This window comes from Pomacea canaliculata, linkage group LG4 (genome assembly GCF_003073045.1).
Source record: "Pomacea canaliculata isolate SZHN2017 linkage group LG4, ASM307304v1, whole genome shotgun sequence".
Lineage (NCBI taxonomy): Eukaryota > Metazoa > Mollusca > Gastropoda > Architaenioglossa > Ampullariidae > Pomacea > Pomacea canaliculata.
Genome location: NC_037593.1, coordinates 13,468,507 through 13,487,420, shown reverse-complemented (window position 1 = coordinate 13,487,420; position 18,914 = coordinate 13,468,507). Strand labels below are relative to the sequence as shown.

Below are 18,914 nucleotides of genomic sequence, written 5' to 3'. Positions count from 1 at the left end.
TCAATGACGTCAAGGTTTTAGCGCATGCGTAATTAAAAATCGGAAAGTGAAGAGTAAAGCTAGAGGAGAGGAATACTATTGTTGTCATCATTGAAATATGCCTCTTTTTGCGAATGCTTCTCCTTTCGACCCCGAAGTCGGTAAGTTTACCCAAAATTATGTCAAAGAACGTGTTTGAGGTAAATTATAAGGCATCCGATCAAGTGACGATGGTTATTTTCCGGGGTGAAGTACAGCTGAGAAAGCTGTGTCGGTATCATTACTGTCATTGGGATTTATGATTTCACTCTGTTATTAGAATACCCTTAAATTCTGTGTAAAATAAAATAGAAGTTTAACGATTTTCAAAAAACAAAGTAACAAACAAATGTGTCTAGAAGAATCATCGAGTATGAAAATGAATGAAGTAATTACACGGATCTGTTGCCGTTGAAAGTCATTCGTTTATGGTCAGTTGACCAGTAGGGGTTGTAGAGAATTGTGACGTTTTCTTGATAGCCTTAACACATACACACATATTGATGTTAAAATGTTAAGACTTCTGATGTGCAGTGATCAGTATTTTTGTTCACTCAAATGAGAGCAATATCTTAATATAGACATGCTAAAGATATAATAATTACTATATAATCGTGTTCAGATAACTACGATATAAACAGTATTTTGAGAATTTATATATATATTTTTCAGAAAAGGCAACACATGAATTTAGTACAAGTGAAGATTGGAGTCTGATCCTCGACATATGTGAGAAAGTTGGGCGCCAGCCAAATGGGTAAGACAGACTATTCAAGCAAAGATTGGGAAGAGCTAGCCATTGCCTTTAAGAAAATAAAAGTTAAAGTCACTTCCATCATAACTGATAGGATAGAAAAATAGAGAGATACAATTTCGAATGATTTTTTTTTATATAAGAAACATAACTTTGCATAAAAAATAATAGCCACATTGAAATTGTTTTATATGATGTCTCACTGAAATTAGATGATATTTGAATTTGCAGAGCCCGAGACTGTCTCAAGTCCATTGTCAAACGTCTGAATCATAAAGTTCCTTTTGTGGCCAAACAGGCTTTGACGGTAATGATCTGTTGTTTGTTTTTTTTTTAAATTTGTCTGTCATGCACACATTTTTTTGGAATAAATTTGATATGGTGGGTCAACAATGTCTGGTCCTAATTTGAACCAATTCATAGCTCTAAACTATCCCTATCACCAAATTTAATGAAATCACTTCACAATTTTACACCCTAGTCCCCTTTGTTCATTCTGCTCAGTTCCACTCCCCTCTCTTTAGTAGAATTGTACCCAATTCCTCTGTTCAGCCACTTCCTTTCTATAACTCACTTTTCTGCAATGTCTTCTCTCTCTCACTCACTGTGCCACTTAAGTGTTACCAATCATTGGGGAAACATGATGCAGGGTTCTCAGGGTCCTTACCTATCCTTACAAGTCCTTATATCAATAAAATATTAACACAGATTTATTTTTCATGCCTTTTATAATTCAACAAATTTACTTTTGGAGTTGACTTTGGCGCAAAATACAGACGATTCTTCGCCACACCACTATTTTAATCACACGACTGCCAAGTCTCGTTCGCAACGAGAACTTACATTTTGCAAGATTTTAGTCTTGACAGATGACCACATTTCTTTGTCTTCTTGATGATTCAAAAAATGCCGGGGAAGTGTTCTTTTCAGGAGAACGGGCTAATGAAGCAAAATATAAAGACTGGTTGATAAAAGACTTTAAAGATAAACATTGTGCATGATGCGCTGCCTGCGGAATATCCTTGAATCTTTCGTCATTGAGGAAAAGTGTTTTGAAGAAGCACATGCTTATTGATGGACACAAGAAGCGCATGAAAGTATTTCTAGAAGATACACGCCTTTGTGTTATGGATTAAAGGTTTAAAAAAAATAAATGGACTGCTATGCTTGACAGTTTCAACTCATTCCATCTTTGGTTTAGCATTAGGATCACACTCTTTCATTCCTCCAAGCCTTTGCGTTCCTTGTAGTCACCTTAATTAAAAAAAAAAGTTTGGTCTACACATCTATACTACACTAGTTGCCCCTCCCTATTTGCAAAAAACACTTTTCTTTCAAAAGGTCTTTAGAAACTTTCTCTTTTTGAACCAGAGCCTTGATCGTCTAGTACTATGCATAGCTCTGTTTCTCTCTTTCTCCCCTTTTGAGTATGTGTGAGAGAGAGTAAGAGAGAGACATGAGCTGATTACACCAAAGAATGGCTTTCAGGTCTTGCAATTATTATTACTTAGATTTCTAGAAAACTTGGAACATTAAAATTAACGATGTATGTTATCAGCATGCTAAAGAGACATTTTAAGTTATCTAAATATGGCAGATAGGCATCAAAATTAACTCTTTGATTATTTATTACTAGAATAGTAATACATGTATTTCAGAACATAGAGAAGACCAAAGGTTCATAAATAATACCTCTTTCCGACTTTACATGAGAAAAACTTAAGCATCGATGACTGTCACTTAGGTCCTTACAAATGCATGGAAGGTCCTTATAAGGTCACTTGGCACCATCCCTAATACCTGGAAATCCTGTGATGAGGTGCAGTAATGGTTTAGGCACACCAGACAGACCTATTCTGCTCCTTGTTCATTAGGTCTCCCAGCTGATGGCCTGTCTACTCCTTGATGTTACTACTTATCCAAAACTTTCTCTGTTTGCTCCTTCAACATCCTCTCTGCATACATTCCTGGAGGACAGTTTTGGGCAGTGTCATGAAATCAATTGTCTTCTCATTGTCACTCGTGACTGTTTTTAATTAATCAACGCTAATGAAGGAGCTCATGAAATACCTTCAGAATGCTCTATAACAGCAGCGATCAATGGTTCCATCATACTTTTATCGAAAAGAAATCTTTGGAGAGGTGGGGGAGGGGTAACACTATGCAACGAAATGTTTTCATGTTATGTTTTACAGCAGGTTCTGTGCAATGGGTAAAAAGTGATTAAGTCTAGAATGCAACAATAGACTGTATGCTGGAATAATTTGCTTTACCTAAACTGTGTTTGGGGATATTTTTATTTGTTGATATTTACGCTAATTTAAGGAGTAAACTGGCTTTAACGCACTGAATCTAGGATTTTTACTAAAACTATCCATTATAGTGTTAACAGGAGGGACAAAAGGTCACATGTTGGCTATAGCTGACAGTTGACTAAAGTTAATACAGTCAGTATGTTTAAAACTATTTTTGTAGGTTTGCCAGTTTAGGATGCCTTTGATACTGACATGTGAGCAGGAACACAAGCTGTAGAAGAATAGTAGAAAACTAAGGATTTTGGAGAAAAGCATATTATTACTTCTTTTTTTGCAGTTGCTTGACGCATGTGTGAACAACTGTGGACGCCCATTCCATTTAGAGATTTGTTCTAGAGACTTTGTGTCAGAGTGTCGTACCTTAATCAATCAGAAGGTAACCAATTTTTCTTTTTGTTATTTATGCCTGTTTTTGTTATTTAGCATTGATTAGTACTGTATGAAAGTGTGCAATTATTAGGCGTATAGTAGCATGAGAATTTAAAGAAAGAGTGTGGGAAAGGAAATAAAGTCAGGGCTTCTGCTTACGCAAAAAATTGCGTACAGTACGCATTAAAAGTTCGGAGGACCCCTTCAATTTTCGTCAATGGGGTCCCATTCAAACTTGGGCGAAGAACAGGGACCCTTTTAAAATCTGAAGAAGGGGTCCCTGGGACCCCAAAGAATTTAGCCTTAGCAGAAGCCCTGAAAGTAATTCATGTTTTTGTGTATTTGATGTTACTAAATCATACAGTGGAACCTCGGCTAGCGAACGACTTGGATAGCGAACATTTTGGATAACAACCAAAAATTTCGTAAAAAATTTGCATCGGATACCGAACAGCCATGTCTCCCACACGTGACCGACCAGCATCACTTGTGCTCGAGACGCAGTTACGATTGGTCGTTCGTTATCTTCATCTGTGCACATCCTTCTTATGTAGTTATTTTTGTGCATTATTTTAATAATATAGCCCTCAATCATGGCTCCAAAAAAAGAGCAATAGCAGCAAGGTAATGAAAAGCGGCCAACAATTGAATTGAAAAAGGAAATGATTTCAAAGTATGAAGGAGGCATGTGTGTGTCAAATATCGCCACCTAATACGGCATGTCGAAGTCGACAATCTCGACTTAAAGAAGCTAATGTTTCGAAAGGAGTGAGTACTTTAACAAAGCAAAGGCCTCAAATAATGGAAGAAGTAGAAAAGTTGTTGCTTGTGTATATAGACTAGAAACAGAAGATGTTAACATTGGTGAGTTGTTTATTTGTGAGAAGGCGCTGCAAATCTACGAAGATTTGCAGAAAAAAACCCAGGGACAAGTGCTGCTATGTGGCCTGTAACTTTCATATATTAGAGAGTCAACAGAGGCTGGGAACCAATTAAATCTATTTCCTTTATTTCTTATGGGGAAAATTGCTTTGGATACCGAACATTTTGGGTACCGACCAACTTTCCAGAACGAATTGTGGTTGTTAGCCGAGGTTCCACTGTACTTGTGCTTATAACATATGCCAGTATTTACTTTCATGCTTACGTAGTCCAGATACATTTGACATTATTCATATTATAATGCAGGCCCATCCAAAAGTTGCCCAAAAGCTGAAGTTTATGATAAAAAGATGGGCAGAGATGCCAGAATTCAAAGATGATGCTGCGCTGAGGTAATGAATTTTGGTCCTTATATTAAGTAGGCTTTTAACTTGTGTGGGCCTTCTTTTCTTTAAATATTTTACAGTTATTGATGCTTGTTGTATTCAGTTGATTAATTAATTGTGAGTGCATATATTGCTGTTTTTAATCTGTAAATTTTCTCTCCTTTTTTAACTATTTTTGTGAGTGGAGTCAACTGAGACCAGAGTCTTGGTGGGTTTAGAACAAAAGTGTTTCCATTTCTTTTAACACTCGTTTTTTTTAAGTCTTTCCCCCATTGAAATCTATCTTAAGCATTCTTCATTTTTTTTTTTTTTTTTTTTGTGGAGGGTGTAAAACAAAACCAAACTAAAACAACATGTAGATAAAATAATTTTCTTCCCAATGCTTTCTCCATACACAAATTAAAGATTTAGTATAGTCAGAAGGAATGCAGAAGAAAATGTTCAATTATATATGTACCACTCGTTGAACTTTAAGAACGAGAAATGTGATCCAACCTTTTCAAACTGTTAAAGTTTGCGGATAGTTTTCTTCTTCCTGCGATGTCAGTTTGCAGAAAAGTTCAGGATGTACCAAATGATTTTTGTTGTAATTATGCTTTTAATACAATAAAGGAAACCTCTGTCCTTGAGCTTTCCATTACCATATAATATCAATATGTTTCTTTGTCTTCTCAGTCTGATTCCCTCATTTTATGAAAGTTTAAAGAAAGAGGGAGCAGATTTTTCTGACCCAGATGTCGCAGTAAGTAGCTCAACAAATAGTTTTACTTCATAAATGATCAGTATATGTATAAATAAAAGTAAACTGTTTCAAATTAGTTTTGGAAAATTATGGATACAAGTAAAAGTTTACCCTTTTTTCAATGATCCACAAGAGTAAATTCTTTACACCACTTAAAAATACTCTAAACAGTCTTTAAGAAAAAAAAAATTTATCTCTTGTCATGTATAAAAGTATTTTGTATTGTGCTAGCAAATCACAAAGACACAGAGCAGTAATTTACAACTTAAATGATGATTTGCGTGAAGGAAAATCCGAGCCATGTGCAGTTATTTTTCCTGCTATTAACCTAATCATCAAAAAGTTTCTCGGATCTGGGAATAGTACAATAAACTTATTGCCAGAATATTTTATATACTAAATTCCTAGTTTATGTTTTGCAGCCCAAGTCATCTGATCCTTCACAAGTGGCAAAAGAAGAGGATGATATAGCCAAAGGTAATTAAACTCTTTATGAAAAACTTTATATTACAGCTGATGTGGATTTCATTTCAACTGCCAGGAATAAGCTTTTTATCTTTTTCCAAATCTGTTGTGTGACTTGGTAATTTTAGGATGTGCTTTTCATTTGCTAATTGTTTTTATTAACTCATTTGATAAGAACAAATCAATACAATTGAGCTGTAGCTATGAAGACATTCGCATCTGGTGGTATGAACTGGATAGGAAGAATTAACTTCTTTACTGATCTTCCTACAGCCATTGCCCTGTCTCTTCAAGAAGCTGATAAAGGACAGCCCAAAACATCAGCCTTGTATCCCACTTCCAGCTATCCACCTGTGCATGAATCCAGGCCTCGGGAAATTAGAAAGGTACTTCTGCACAAGCAATAACACATTATTTTAGATTTTTAAACGTAAAAGTTTTTATGATTTATAAAAATCAATCTAAAACAAAGTATAAAAAATAATATATAAACCAATTTACAATATCAAGGAGACTGATATTCTTTGGGGTGTGGTCCATATAACATGGTGCACCACATTTATGCTATTTTTTAATGAATACAGGTGCGTGCTCTGTATGACTTTGAAGCTGCAGAGGATAATGAGCTGACATTCAAAGGAGGAGAACTAATAAGTGTTCTTGATGATAGGTATGTTAAAAAGGAATTAGCTTGGTGACTAAGCACTTTTGAATAGAAGTTAAGATAATGTTTTAAAATGGGAAGAGGAAAGCAATCATGTATTCGAATATTTCTATATTTCAGCTTTCTCTAGACAGAGCTAGTAAGAGGTGTTGTCTTAAACATAATAGTACTGCAGCAAGTTTCTTAGACCTGACAAATATGAATGAATGTTTAACCTATGACAGCTGCCTAAAGACTTTGTCAAACTTGCTCAAATATTTTATTATATTTGTTAACAGGTGTGGGCTTTTGATAGTTTACAGCACCTACTGTTATTGATTTATAGTGTGTAGATGTATGTTTGCATAAAAGAGATATTTGTATGCTTCTTTATTGCAATGCTTTTATATACGTACACATGCACCATGCTGAGACACAATTGAAGATGGATAAAGGAAAAGGATATTCTGAGACTTTCTGTCGGTTAGGAGATAAGATATTTACTTTGTATTTTAGCAAAGTTTTATTTGCGTCTGTTTCAAGTGATCCTAACTGGTGGAAAGGTTTTAACCATCGTGGCGAAGGTCTGTTTCCTGCCAACTTTGTCACTGCAGATCTTAGTGTTGAACCAGAGGAAAGTAAGTTATGTATGCTGATGCATTTCCAGTCAACTGTTATGATTCAATTATTTCGTATAAAGTACAAAATTATGGTTAGAAGCAGGTCAAGAAAATAGTAGTTTTAGAGTGACCTCGTTGAATTTACATCAAATTTTGACACTTTCGTATATAGAATGTGTTAGGGCCACGTGTTTTATGTTAAAAATATGTTTTTAATGCTAAATAAATATTTCTTACACCTACCCTCGCCAATTTTCTTTTGAAGCCTCGCACTTATACTGTAAATGGCTCACTTGAGCCTTGGTTATACACACAGTGATCACATGAAGCCCGACAGTGTACTTTATTGGAATCTGCCTTCTCTAGATTGATTTACTATATGAGTGAAATGGTTAAGCTGTAAATAGTTTTGAAGTTATTTTCAAGTTTTCCTGGGTCAACATTTTGCAGATTTTTATAGCTTTTGGTTTGTTTGGGTGTTTTTTGGGGGGTGGGGGTTTCTAATGTAAAAATTTGTGCTAGGCTTATGCTATAACACTAGAATTTTGCAGGTTATTTAAGAAGGATACCCCGGTAGAAACATTATTTGGGCTGAAGTTGACAATTTTCTTTGTTTATGAAGTTCATGTGGGAGTGGTGCCATATTTGGCTGCTTATATCTCCAAACCTCTTGAGATATCAAGCTCTTTCATTATCCTTTAGATAATTCATTTCTACAAAACCCAAGAGTTTTGGTGTACGACTTTGTTCTTGTGTAACTTTATTTTTAAAATAATTGTATGTTTTTGGATGAAAACATCAATTAGAGTCGCAACTTTCATGAAGGTACTCAAGCATTTTTATGCCATTTAAATAATTTATCAACAACTGAAAAACCCCTTAAAGATGTTCAAAACATCGGTCACAAGATAATGAGATTGGTATGTATATATAAAGCAATATTTTATCAAACTACTATAAAATTTTTGCTGTAAAACTGACATCATCTAAACCTATTTCCCAACTTCTCTCTTCTTTCTCTGCAGCAAAAGAGAAAAAGTCTGTACAGTTCAGTGAAGAAGTAGAAGTGAAGACTTTGGAGCCCCTTCCTGATGAAGTTGAAATAGATGAGGTGATTCATCCCAGCTCTCTTTTTCTTTTCTCGTTCATTTACAATATTTGAGCCATTACAGTTTCTCATTTTACCCCTTTACCTGTCTTCACTCTTACCTTTGTTTTGCCAAGAATGGTTGGAGGAAAAAGCAATTGAACCTTTTTGTAGGGGAGTGGGGCTTGCCTTTTTACATTTCTTGCTTCCCACTCTTTCCATAAGTTTCCATGAGGATGTTTTGCAACCCTACTTTGGATTCCAACAGTTGTTAAACCACAAAGACTTCTTCCAGAGCTGCCAGAAGTAAAATAGTTTGAGCCAACATCTTTTTAATTATAATGTCTGTAACTATAACATGCTGATGCTGAGTGCTGATGCATTTTTGCACTTTTATTGGCATTGTTGTAAGGTTCCTTTTGCACTCATAACTTCTACTTTGGAAACTTTCCCTGGCTTCAAATATGTCAGCAGTCTACACTTTTCAGCTGAACAAAGAGGAGCATCCACTTATTGTATTTGCTTGAGTCATATGTTACATATCTCGTAGCGTTTTTCAGTTTGCAATACTATTTCTAGCAGTTTTTAATTATTTTGCTGAGAGGAGTTTTTAGGAAGATGTATATAAAATTCAGGTATTTGTTAAATCATTTGCAGTCAAAGATAAATGAGGTATTAAACCTCATTCAGAATGCAGATCCCACAGGAGAAACATGTCCTGACACTCCTGAGATGTTAAGCCTAGAAGGTAGGACATTTCAAAATATGATTTGTATTAGCCTAGAAATGCATTCTTTCTGAATTTGTAAACATTTTTTTAACTTTTCAAGGCAGTTAACTAAATGTGTCAAGTTTTATTTCTATGATTCATTCTCTGCCTTATCAATACCATACACAATAATTTTGTTGCATTAATGTACAGCTTCTCCATTTATGTTTGGTGCATCATGCTAAATGTGATAATTTTTATTTCTTCAGAGCAATGCAAGGCAATGGGCCCCTTAATTGATGCAGAGTTGGAAAAAATAGACAGGTAAAATATTTTCCCTTCTATTATGTAACAACATCCAATAACATCAAACATATATGGCATCAACATTGGCATGAAAGAAAATTATGCAAATTTTGAGTTGTAATCACTGATCATAAATTTGAAACATTGTTCTTCTATTATTAATTAAGATGTCAAAATGCTTTCTGCACGCAGAAAGCATACAGCACTAGTAGAGGTGAATCAGCGTGTCATGGATGCCCTGCAGATGTACCATACACTAATGAGAGAAAATCCAGCCTATAGCTTTCCAAAAACAAGCCATGTCCCTCCTCCTTATGCATCTCTGCCTTCTGTTATGGGATCTTTGCCACCACAGCCACAGATGGGACAGGTAGGGAAGGCCCCACTTCCAAATGTTCCTTCTTGTTCATTTGTGATTTCTGAGATGGTAGGCAATAACTGCAGAATTATATTTTGCTGGTTCCACAGCTTTGAATGCATAAAGTAACAGTTTATTTACAAGTGCAGTGCACTGGTTCTGTTATTTCATATTATTGTGTATATATATATATTGGTTTTAAGCTTTTTTTCATATGCTTGAGATAGAAACTTTGTGCATCATTATTCAAAGCATCTAATCACACACATCCCTACCCATCTCCTGAACAGAATTATTTTTTTTATCTCAGTCTTATAGTCTTTGTCCCAGGCAGCATTGCCAGTTAGAAGTGGATGCTGCATTTGACTGTCTTCTGGCCTTTTGCCCATCCTTCTCCAAAACTTATTTTAAAAAAAAAATTTCGAGATTCTTTCTTCTGTTAATGTCATTTGTGGGTAAGTGGGGAAGGTTAAGATTGTGCTACAGGGCAGTAAGTGGGGCCAAAAAGGTCTGCATTTTATTTAAACAATACAGCTTTGCTTTTTTTAAGTTGTTTCATGGACTTTTGAGGAAACTTACCAATCAGAGTTTCACGCTCATTTTTTTTATTGCTATATTCTTTATTTCTGATAACTGCCATTTTCCACAGCCTGCATATAATGGCCAGACTTACATGTCACCACCTGGCCATCTAGGGTCGGGACCATCAATTAGCCAGCCTCCAGCTCAGACATTTTCCCCACCTCCTGCTAATCAAAACTATTCAAGGTGAGTTCTGCTACATACAGGTGTGCCTGCATCCCTAAGAGTTGTGATGATGTCAGTAATAACAGAGCAGTTCATATAATGGTGTGCAATGAAAACCAATTATTATTTTCCTAGGTACTGGAATAAATGAAAGATCTTCATAACAGCATGGAAAATATATTTTTCTTTGAGTTTTCTCTGTTTATATAAAGAACTACAGTAATTTTTTAGCAGCATGACTTTGTTCAAGGATGACTTGAAACCAGTGGTGTTTTCCTACAAAATTGAAACTTGTCATGAAATAATAGCCCTAAATAAAGTTACAATCAGGGATTATACACATTGTCAACTAAATAAACATATATAATTTACCATTTTGCTTTCTTTAGAAATTAACTTTATCTTATTAAATGCCATGGTAAGACTGAAGATTAAGTTTAAGTTGTATCTTTACTGATTTTCCCAGACATATTGAATGAATTCCTTCTTCATAAATGTTCATGCCTTTCTGCTTCTTTATTGGTCATTATAGAACACTTGATATTACCTTTAAATGTTTAAAATATAGCTATGAATACTTCACCTTGTGCAGTCACTCAATATGCATGCATTTTACTTTTTTTCGTTAAATGATATTAATATAGTACTATTTCTTTTACAAAAGTTCTGCTGTTGTTCTGCATTGTAAGTGGCTTATATGATGATGGGAGTTTATGGTGATAAATTAGTTGTTTAATTCTTGTCTATTTTTTTTTATTTGCATTAACCTAAAGTAGTGGATATTTCCTAAATATTTTGGAACCCTTCTCTCCCTTCTTTGTAGATAAAGTTGAGATGAAAATGGAGAGAATTAAAAGTAAGACTCTGTTGATGAGGAGGTTTGCATCTATTCGTTTTTTATTGAGCAGACAGCATGTGGTATATTTACCATTCTTTGTTTGCATGAATCAACACCATCGTATCATTAACAGTAAAAGGCATCTTTGGTATAAATATAATTTGAGTTTCTGTGATAATTCTTAACTGATCTTCCCCTCAGTGTCTGAATCCATAGATACACATCTATGTGAATGTCTACATTTTCTTTGTCAAACATTAAAATGTTTGAAATAGTGTGAGGATTTCAGAAATGGCCTTTAAATAAAGCTAAAAGAATGCTTAAAGGTCATATTTGTCTTAACTAGAGCAGAGGTCAGAGTCTTTTGTTTTTTTCCTTTTAAAAAAAAGGAACACATGAGAAAGTTGGACCAGTACTTTTCCTAACAGGTCTTTTATTAAATGAAAAGCATGTCACATGATTATTAATCACAGCCAAAGTTATAAAAGGTCACCTCCTTAAAGTGGAGATATCTTTCTAACATAAAGTTTCAGAATAAGCTCAGTGTCACCTGATTTTAATGACACAGAAATTAATAACCAAACTTGACACTCACAAGTAACCAAGTCTTTGTCGCTATTTATAAAAAAAGATTATGTGAGCTTATAAACTCTTTCTGTTATTGTGTAATCTTTTGTTTTGTTTTGTTTTGTTGTACTAATTGTTATAATGCACAGTTTGATCTAAACAGAAAGTTTGGCTTCAGGAAATGAGACGGTTATATTTTTTAAACTTAATTTGCTATAATTGTTAATTAACATCTCATTAGTACACTGTAACCCTCAAAATGTGTACAGGTCAATAAAGCAACAAACTTTCCAAGTATATATATATATGAAGCATGCATACCTTTATATTTTTGAAAGCCTGACCCTTGCAGAAGTTGATGATGCACTTAAGCTGCATCTAGTACTACACAGAGCAGTAATGTGAGCTAAAGCACTATTTATGGCGCAGAACTAGGCAATGATACAGATACACTAGCTCCATTCCAAGACATATAAGGGACAATACAGTTCAAATTAAAAATTAAATTTGAGTGTAGTTCGTTGCTTAGTTTACATTGTTAGAATACAGATAATACAATCTGACCTCCAAAAAGGGATGCAAAAGAGAAACAGTTGATTTTTTTTTTACTTGCTTTTTAGATGTCTTAGAAATGACTTGTGTGATCATTCAGTTTGATTTGCTTGGGTCATGTATCTCTTTCTTATTATTTTACCATATTTCATACAGTCTTATTTTTATTTACAAATTATTGTAAATGTATTGTTTATTTTCACTAAATTTTATTTGACCAACCTTTCCTTTTTTTTCTTTCTTTTTCATTTGTCACTGAACCGGCCCTGCTTGGATGGCTGGTGCATTGTCCTTGGCATCCCACCTTTTATGTTTAAATCTCCGGTATGCTGCCTGACCTGCCATCTAAATACCTATGTGTGTCCTCTGGGATGGCACCCACGTGACCACCAATGCTGTTGTTTGATGTTGTTGCATACATGCACATGTTTTGGAATGTCTGCATTCCACAGTTTCCATGCTCCACAGTTATCTATGTCCTCCTTCTCCAGCCTACCGGCAGTCAATGCTGCTGTGGGGTCCATGATTACAACCCCTGCCACCACCCTTGCTGGTGCGACAGCTGCTGCTGCCTCCAGTGACAATCTCAAAGGATCAGCAGTGATGGTGGGCAGCCAGAGCTTGCCTCCCATTTCCATGCAGCAGCAGCTGCCACAGCCATATCAGAATGGAAGCATGGTGACCACTCTGCCCCACACTTACACTGCAGCACCTTCTCAAAGCTTACACTCCATGCCAACAACTGTGACCTACCAGCCACCTGCACAACCACTTCTTTAAAAACATTGTATCTGGAAGAGATATACTTTTTCTGAAAACCTGTATTTGTAGGATTTGGTATGTATGACTGGATAATTGGTGACTGAATGCTTTTTAAAAGAAAGGAAAAAAGAGGTAGGGAGTGCTGGGGGACATAGGTGGGTAGAGTGGTACTGTGCTACTGGTTGTAGGGGATTGATTTTCTTTTTTGAGGGGTAGGAGGGTTGCTTTTTTTGTGCATTCTATTTGATTAATTTGTCTCTGGAAGTTAGGTATCTTTGGAAACATACACTAATTATATTTTAGCAAAATTAGTATTAAAACAAACACCTTGGTACCCTATAGTTTATCTTGATATATAGATTCTGTACATTTCTATCCCTGTGGGTATTCACAAAGTATTCCAGAAGTTTGTGAGGCACTGGGTGTAGGTTGTCTGGGTTCAAGGAAGACCATGTTCATATTTAAACAGAAAAAAGGTGTTTTGAGGTTAATCCTTCTTTGTACATCCATAGAGATGCAAATGATTGATTTTTTTTTCAGATTTGTTCATGAAACAGTGTATGGCAACAGTTTAAATCTATATATGTTGTTTGGGGATTAAATCTGGGATTTCATGGCAAGATGAGTGTGCTTTGTTAAATCATAAAGATGCTGATGGTTTTGTAGAAGTGCCAGGCATTTGAACTGAAGGACTGCTTTCACAAACAATATTTTATTTTATTGTTCTGGTTTGTTTTGTGACATGAAGTATCAGTGCATTACTCCATGTGCAATATTATCACAAGGGCTGTTGAGATCCATGTATTATTTTATAAATTATAAAATGTGTGGAGCGATAGAAAAGCTTAGAAAGATGGGCTGGAAAACATCAAAACAGATTTTTCTTTCATTGAAATGTTATGTTACTTCAATAGAAATAATTAAGTTTCCTAGTACCATCACACAATATGTACAACGTTCATATCGGGAACAGGATATCTTCTCTCTGGACATTTCATTCTACCTTTTTGACATGTTTTTATATGCACGTTTCTCTTCTTAATATTGCAGTAATCTAGCAGTTATTTATGAAGGTGGAAAAGTTACATTCAGCACTTTTAATTTCATTTTTTTTTTTTTGTTGTAAAGTCTCTCTAGCATGCAGATAGGCTTTTCATTTTTTCTTCATTTATGATCACCTCAGATATTCAGCTAAGAACGCAGGAGACAATGCTTTTTTTTTTTATTATTTTTTTTTTACAACCAAATCTTATTATAAAAGAACTTTCTGAACGTGCAGGCTTACTGTTAACCCTGGAAGGAGTCCATGTTATCATCTTTGTTGTTGTTTTTTAGCATCAATATTTATCATCAGCCCAGTGTTTTGTTAGTTTTTGTGCATGTGTGTGTTGGGTTGCGGGGTTGTTTCTTTGTGAACTATTTTACCAGAGAAATGTGATTCTAAGGTTAAGGTTTTTCTCTTATGCCTCAAATCCTTTCCAAATATGCCTGCAGTTTACCTTTGGTGACTATAATTGTGAATCTAAAAATAATTGGTATGACAAATCGTATTTTCTTTTTTCTGATAAATCCAAATATGAATTTTTAATTTTTTTTTTTTTTGCTCATTTGTACTCTTAAAGGAATGCATGTTTCTGTGTGTGTTGGGGGGGGTAGGTGTGTTCGTATGCGTGCACACATGTTCATAGTTATCAGCTTATTGCAAGCATCCATACTGTCATTGAGTGGTTTCATAAAGAACTTTGGCGAAATTTCTAGTGACAAGATTTGTGAATCAGACCATTAAAGCATCTGCATGCCCAAATAATAAGCATTACGAGAAGTATGTTCTTGATAATATGATTGACTTTTTGGTAGTTTAATTTATCTTGAGATAAAGTCACTCTTATCATATAGTTCAGCAGTGCAAAGAAAGAGCAAAAATATTTGGTTTGATGTGAGGACATTTTTAGCAACATTCAGTTTACTTCCTTTTCAGGTCAATTATGGCTTTCTATGCACAAAAGTGCAGCCATTAGCGGGTAGACTTCTTTTGATCTGAATAGAATGATATTGCAGTAAGCTCCGTATGTGTGTGTGTGCATGCATGAGTATTCATTCCTGGTCTTGCAGATGCAGACACGACACATGCATTTTATTTGTGTATGTCATATATGTGTATAGAAGTAGGTGAAGGAGAGACCATTTCCACAAAAGTTATCATTGAACAGATGTTGCTGTATATAATTACACTTATGTTTCCATCATTTTGTCGATGGAAGAAGTCACTTGAATTCTGTCCTGACCACTGACCTGAAACTACTGTATAGACCCTAGCTGGCTCTGCTTGAAGCCAACATGTTGCTATATAGGTACTCAAGAGTGTTTCAGTATTCGTAACGTCATGCCACTATATGTATATATATTTTTTTTTATGAAGTTCCAATATTGCATGCTTTTTGAACTGCTTTAGTTCTTTGAACTAAGGAAGTAGATGTCAACCTGTTTTGTGCTTCATGCTGGTTGTACGACACGGCAGCTAGCAAGAGGGTTGGACGGTGGCATCAGCAAGTTAAAAGCGCCTGCAGAGCCTGCCCAATAGTTAGGGATCATTGGTCCAGACACATCTCAGTACAAAACTGATGGGAATATAGTTCAGCTTGTGAATCTGATGATGCAAATGTGCCTGACAGAATTGTGAGAGAAAGGGTTTGTGCAAGTGAATTTTAGTTTTTGTGTGTGTGTATATATATTGTAAGGCAATGAAGATTTTCCCATCAAGTATGCATACAAACAGCTGGGACGCCTTTGTTATTGTGTGCACTGTTTGTTGCTCCTTCCTTTCCTCTCTCGATCTATTTTAGCATTTACGCACACACACATAGTGAGCGAGAGAAACAAATGTAGACAACATTCTGTTCCTCTCCTATAAGAAAGGGAGAGTGCTCCTGAACAACCCTAACTATATGCTTCATTCTTTCACATTATATCTTTTGTTCTTCACATCACCACTTCCAAGCTATGGAAATAGGTGTGACATCCTGCTTTATTTTGAACAACATCTTCTGTAGGTTCTCTCAGAGAAATACTTTTAGTTTTAATTCCCCACCCCCCTCAACTTAAACGCAGTCCACCAACTCTGGCAACTCTGATCAGGGTGTATGATCATCAGATTATGTCTGTAGCTTATAAATTTATCATCATTTGAGTGTTGCAAGTGATAATGCTCAGAGCAAGTGCACTGTGAAGTCTTTCAAAGATAAAGCAAAAATGAGTATATGTTTTATGTAACCTTTCAGCTGTTTTTTGCTTACATAATGAATTTTTTGCTACCTGGTTTAATTTCTGTTGATTCTCAACCATTTAGTGATAGAAGCATGGTATTAAGTTGCTTTGTTTTTTGATGTACAATAATATTTGTATCTGGTACCAGTGAATAGGTGTCCAGCATTCAGATCATAATGTTCAGCATGGCTGTGTACTCCCTTGATACCAAATAAACCTTTTGGGTTAAGACAGTTGTATAGCAGCTGCTTGATTTTATTGGGTAAGCCTTTTTACATCATTTTCACAGTTACGAGGCTTTTCCTTGATTGGATGTGTGAGTGAGAGAAAAAGTGTGTGTGTGTTGTGCATATTTGGGTTAAAGTTGTTTAAACATTTGGTTCCTTTTTCTGCCTTGAGAGTACAGGCGGATGTTACCTAGTTGACAGTGTACTATAATGAAGATTGCTGCCTTGTGTAGTAAGATGGTTCCGTAATGGCAGCTTGTCTGGTAAGTGGGAAGCAAGGAAAGTCACTTGATGTGTGTTTATTCAAGCATAAATGTATTTATGATTATTGTATGATTTAACATGGTACTTGAGACATGTCTTGCTCATGACTTTTCACATCACTAGAAAATTTGCCACCACTCTGAAAAGCCAATAGACCACTTGTTTTAAAATTAAAAGACTTTAAATATGAAATGATTGATGCCATGTTGAAAATGGCGAGGGTGAGGACATGTTCTTATGTTTGTTGACGTCTTCAACCTCACTGCCTTAAATCCCATTATCTTTTGAGACTTAATGAAAATTCTGCCAGCATCAAGGCACTTTTAGTTAAATGCCCTGTACACCGCGCAGAAGTACGGAATAATCCGAGTCAACAAAAATGTTTTGATGTCTTCATGGGTCGCATTTCGGTCTTCGTGTGAACGCTCGTCGTTTTGAGCAAAGCAGCGGTGATTCCAAGTGAGTGTCCGAAGCAAACGCTGGGTTAGTGTTAGACTAAACATGAGCGAAAATATTCCCTTTCCCCAACTTTAGAAAAAAAAAATCACAACCGTCTCGATGCCTGCGGAAAGGACATTGGCAAGACCGTTTGCGAGTCGTGTCTGTGAAGGTGCGCTATGCACCACAAGGGTGAGCAGCTCGTTTTTTTCGATGCCATGTGATTATCTCTCGCGAAGATGAAAGATGGGCGTAGGGCAAGAGATCTTTTGCCATCTCGTTTCTTTGATTGTTGTTCGCGAAGTTACTCTTAGGCGAGGTGTATTCCTGTGATGTACATATTTACTAATCGCTATGTTGTTCGTAAGATGTCCTCCGTCTGTTTGGTCTGTTATAATTTTTTTTTAACCCAGTGTGTGACGAATACGCTGACCCAGAGCAGTTAGTACAAATTATGCAATGGAAGAGAAGTGAACGTTCATGTGAATTTCTTGTAGCCGTGTATTTGTAATTGAATACTGATAATAAAGTTGTCTTGACACTGGCTGTCCGCTTGCCATGCCTTCAGTGTGTATTCTGTGTGTAAATGCTTCTGTGGGTATTTGAGCGAGTGAAAGCGAACGCACGCGCGCCTGTATGTGTTTGATTATGTATATCTCTCTAGAATAAAATTTAACTAGAGGCAGGATCCAACACGTCAGATGTATGTACTCAACAGCGGTTACAGTCTTACAGATTCAATTGTAGGTTCAAAGAAAGATTTGACTGCATGAGATAATCGTGAGTAGTCATCTGTGCCGAGAAGCATCTTAAACAGGTTTATAACTTGTTACATCATTAAAAATAATCGGACCCAAATGCTTAGGTTGAGTATGAGCTAGGTAAGCGATGACTGCACAGACCTGAACAGTATATTTAGTCTGTCAAGACGGAACCAGGCTTGGAAAGGCAGCTGGGACACTTACTGCTGTAAAGTTTTTTTTTAATCTGATGGGAAAGAAAGACATTGTTTTAATAGTGCAATGAGGAAGGGGTGTGCATATTTTTGGGACTGGATGGATAAAGATACTATCCTCCCCCCCAAAAAATATATATATTGGCAAATGTTCTCTTTCCAGTCTTGCACACACACACAAATAGATATCCATAATCAAATCAGCATCATAAACATATTGGCATCATTTTACGGGGAAGCGCTTTCATTGCCAAGACTTCAGGCACCTATATACATAGCTCGACTCGCAAGCTCAGACTGCAGTCGTAACATCCAAAACATGGAAAACAAGACAACTTGCAACGGGTTCTTTGATGCAAATTTTATCCACATATGATCAGCAAATTTTAAGCATATAATAATACTTAAGGTCCATCTAGGTCCAAAATTCATACGTAGAGTCGAAATATTATAGTAGAATAAAGATTGCTATTTTTTCCAAAAGTAGGGGGAAGAGCTTGTAGAAACATTTGTTCAAATATACAGCCCCCCAATCACCTATAGAAGTAATACAAAATATGAAATGACAAGTGAAAACAAAACAATTTATTTCACTACGGAATTTTGAAAAACTGCTCCTGCAAAAAAAAAAAAAAAATGAATATTA

At 35.7% G+C, this 18,914-nt stretch overlaps 1 protein-coding gene across 3 annotated transcripts; it reads left to right on the top strand.

The window, feature by feature from the left end:
• Positions 1–3: 3 nt before the first annotated feature.
• Positions 4–17,860, top strand: LOC112561358 (signal transducing adapter molecule 1-like). Of its 3 annotated transcripts, XM_025233795.1 has the most exons (17): positions 4–140; positions 691–775; positions 1,004–1,079; positions 3,365–3,463; positions 4,645–4,730; positions 5,400–5,466; positions 5,889–5,943; positions 6,205–6,317; positions 6,516–6,601; positions 7,118–7,212; positions 8,220–8,305; positions 8,939–9,029; positions 9,260–9,314; positions 9,489–9,666; positions 10,304–10,422; positions 11,225–11,257; positions 12,850–12,963. In XM_025233795.1, exons 1-16 carry the CDS (start codon positions 98–100, stop codon positions 11,226–11,228), a joined length of 1,338 nt encoding a protein of 445 aa, XP_025089580.1. In that variant the 5' UTR covers positions 4–97; the 3' UTR covers positions 11,229–11,257; positions 12,850–12,963. The 3 variants fall into 3 exon arrangements, with proteins under 3 accessions (XP_025089580.1, XP_025089579.1, XP_025089578.1); XM_025233794.1 differs by lacking the exon at positions 11,225–11,257 and having other exon boundaries at positions 12,850–17,860; XM_025233793.1 differs by lacking the exon at positions 11,225–11,257 and having other exon boundaries at positions 12,811–17,860.
• The last annotated feature ends 1,054 nt before the right edge of the window (positions 17,861–18,914 follow it).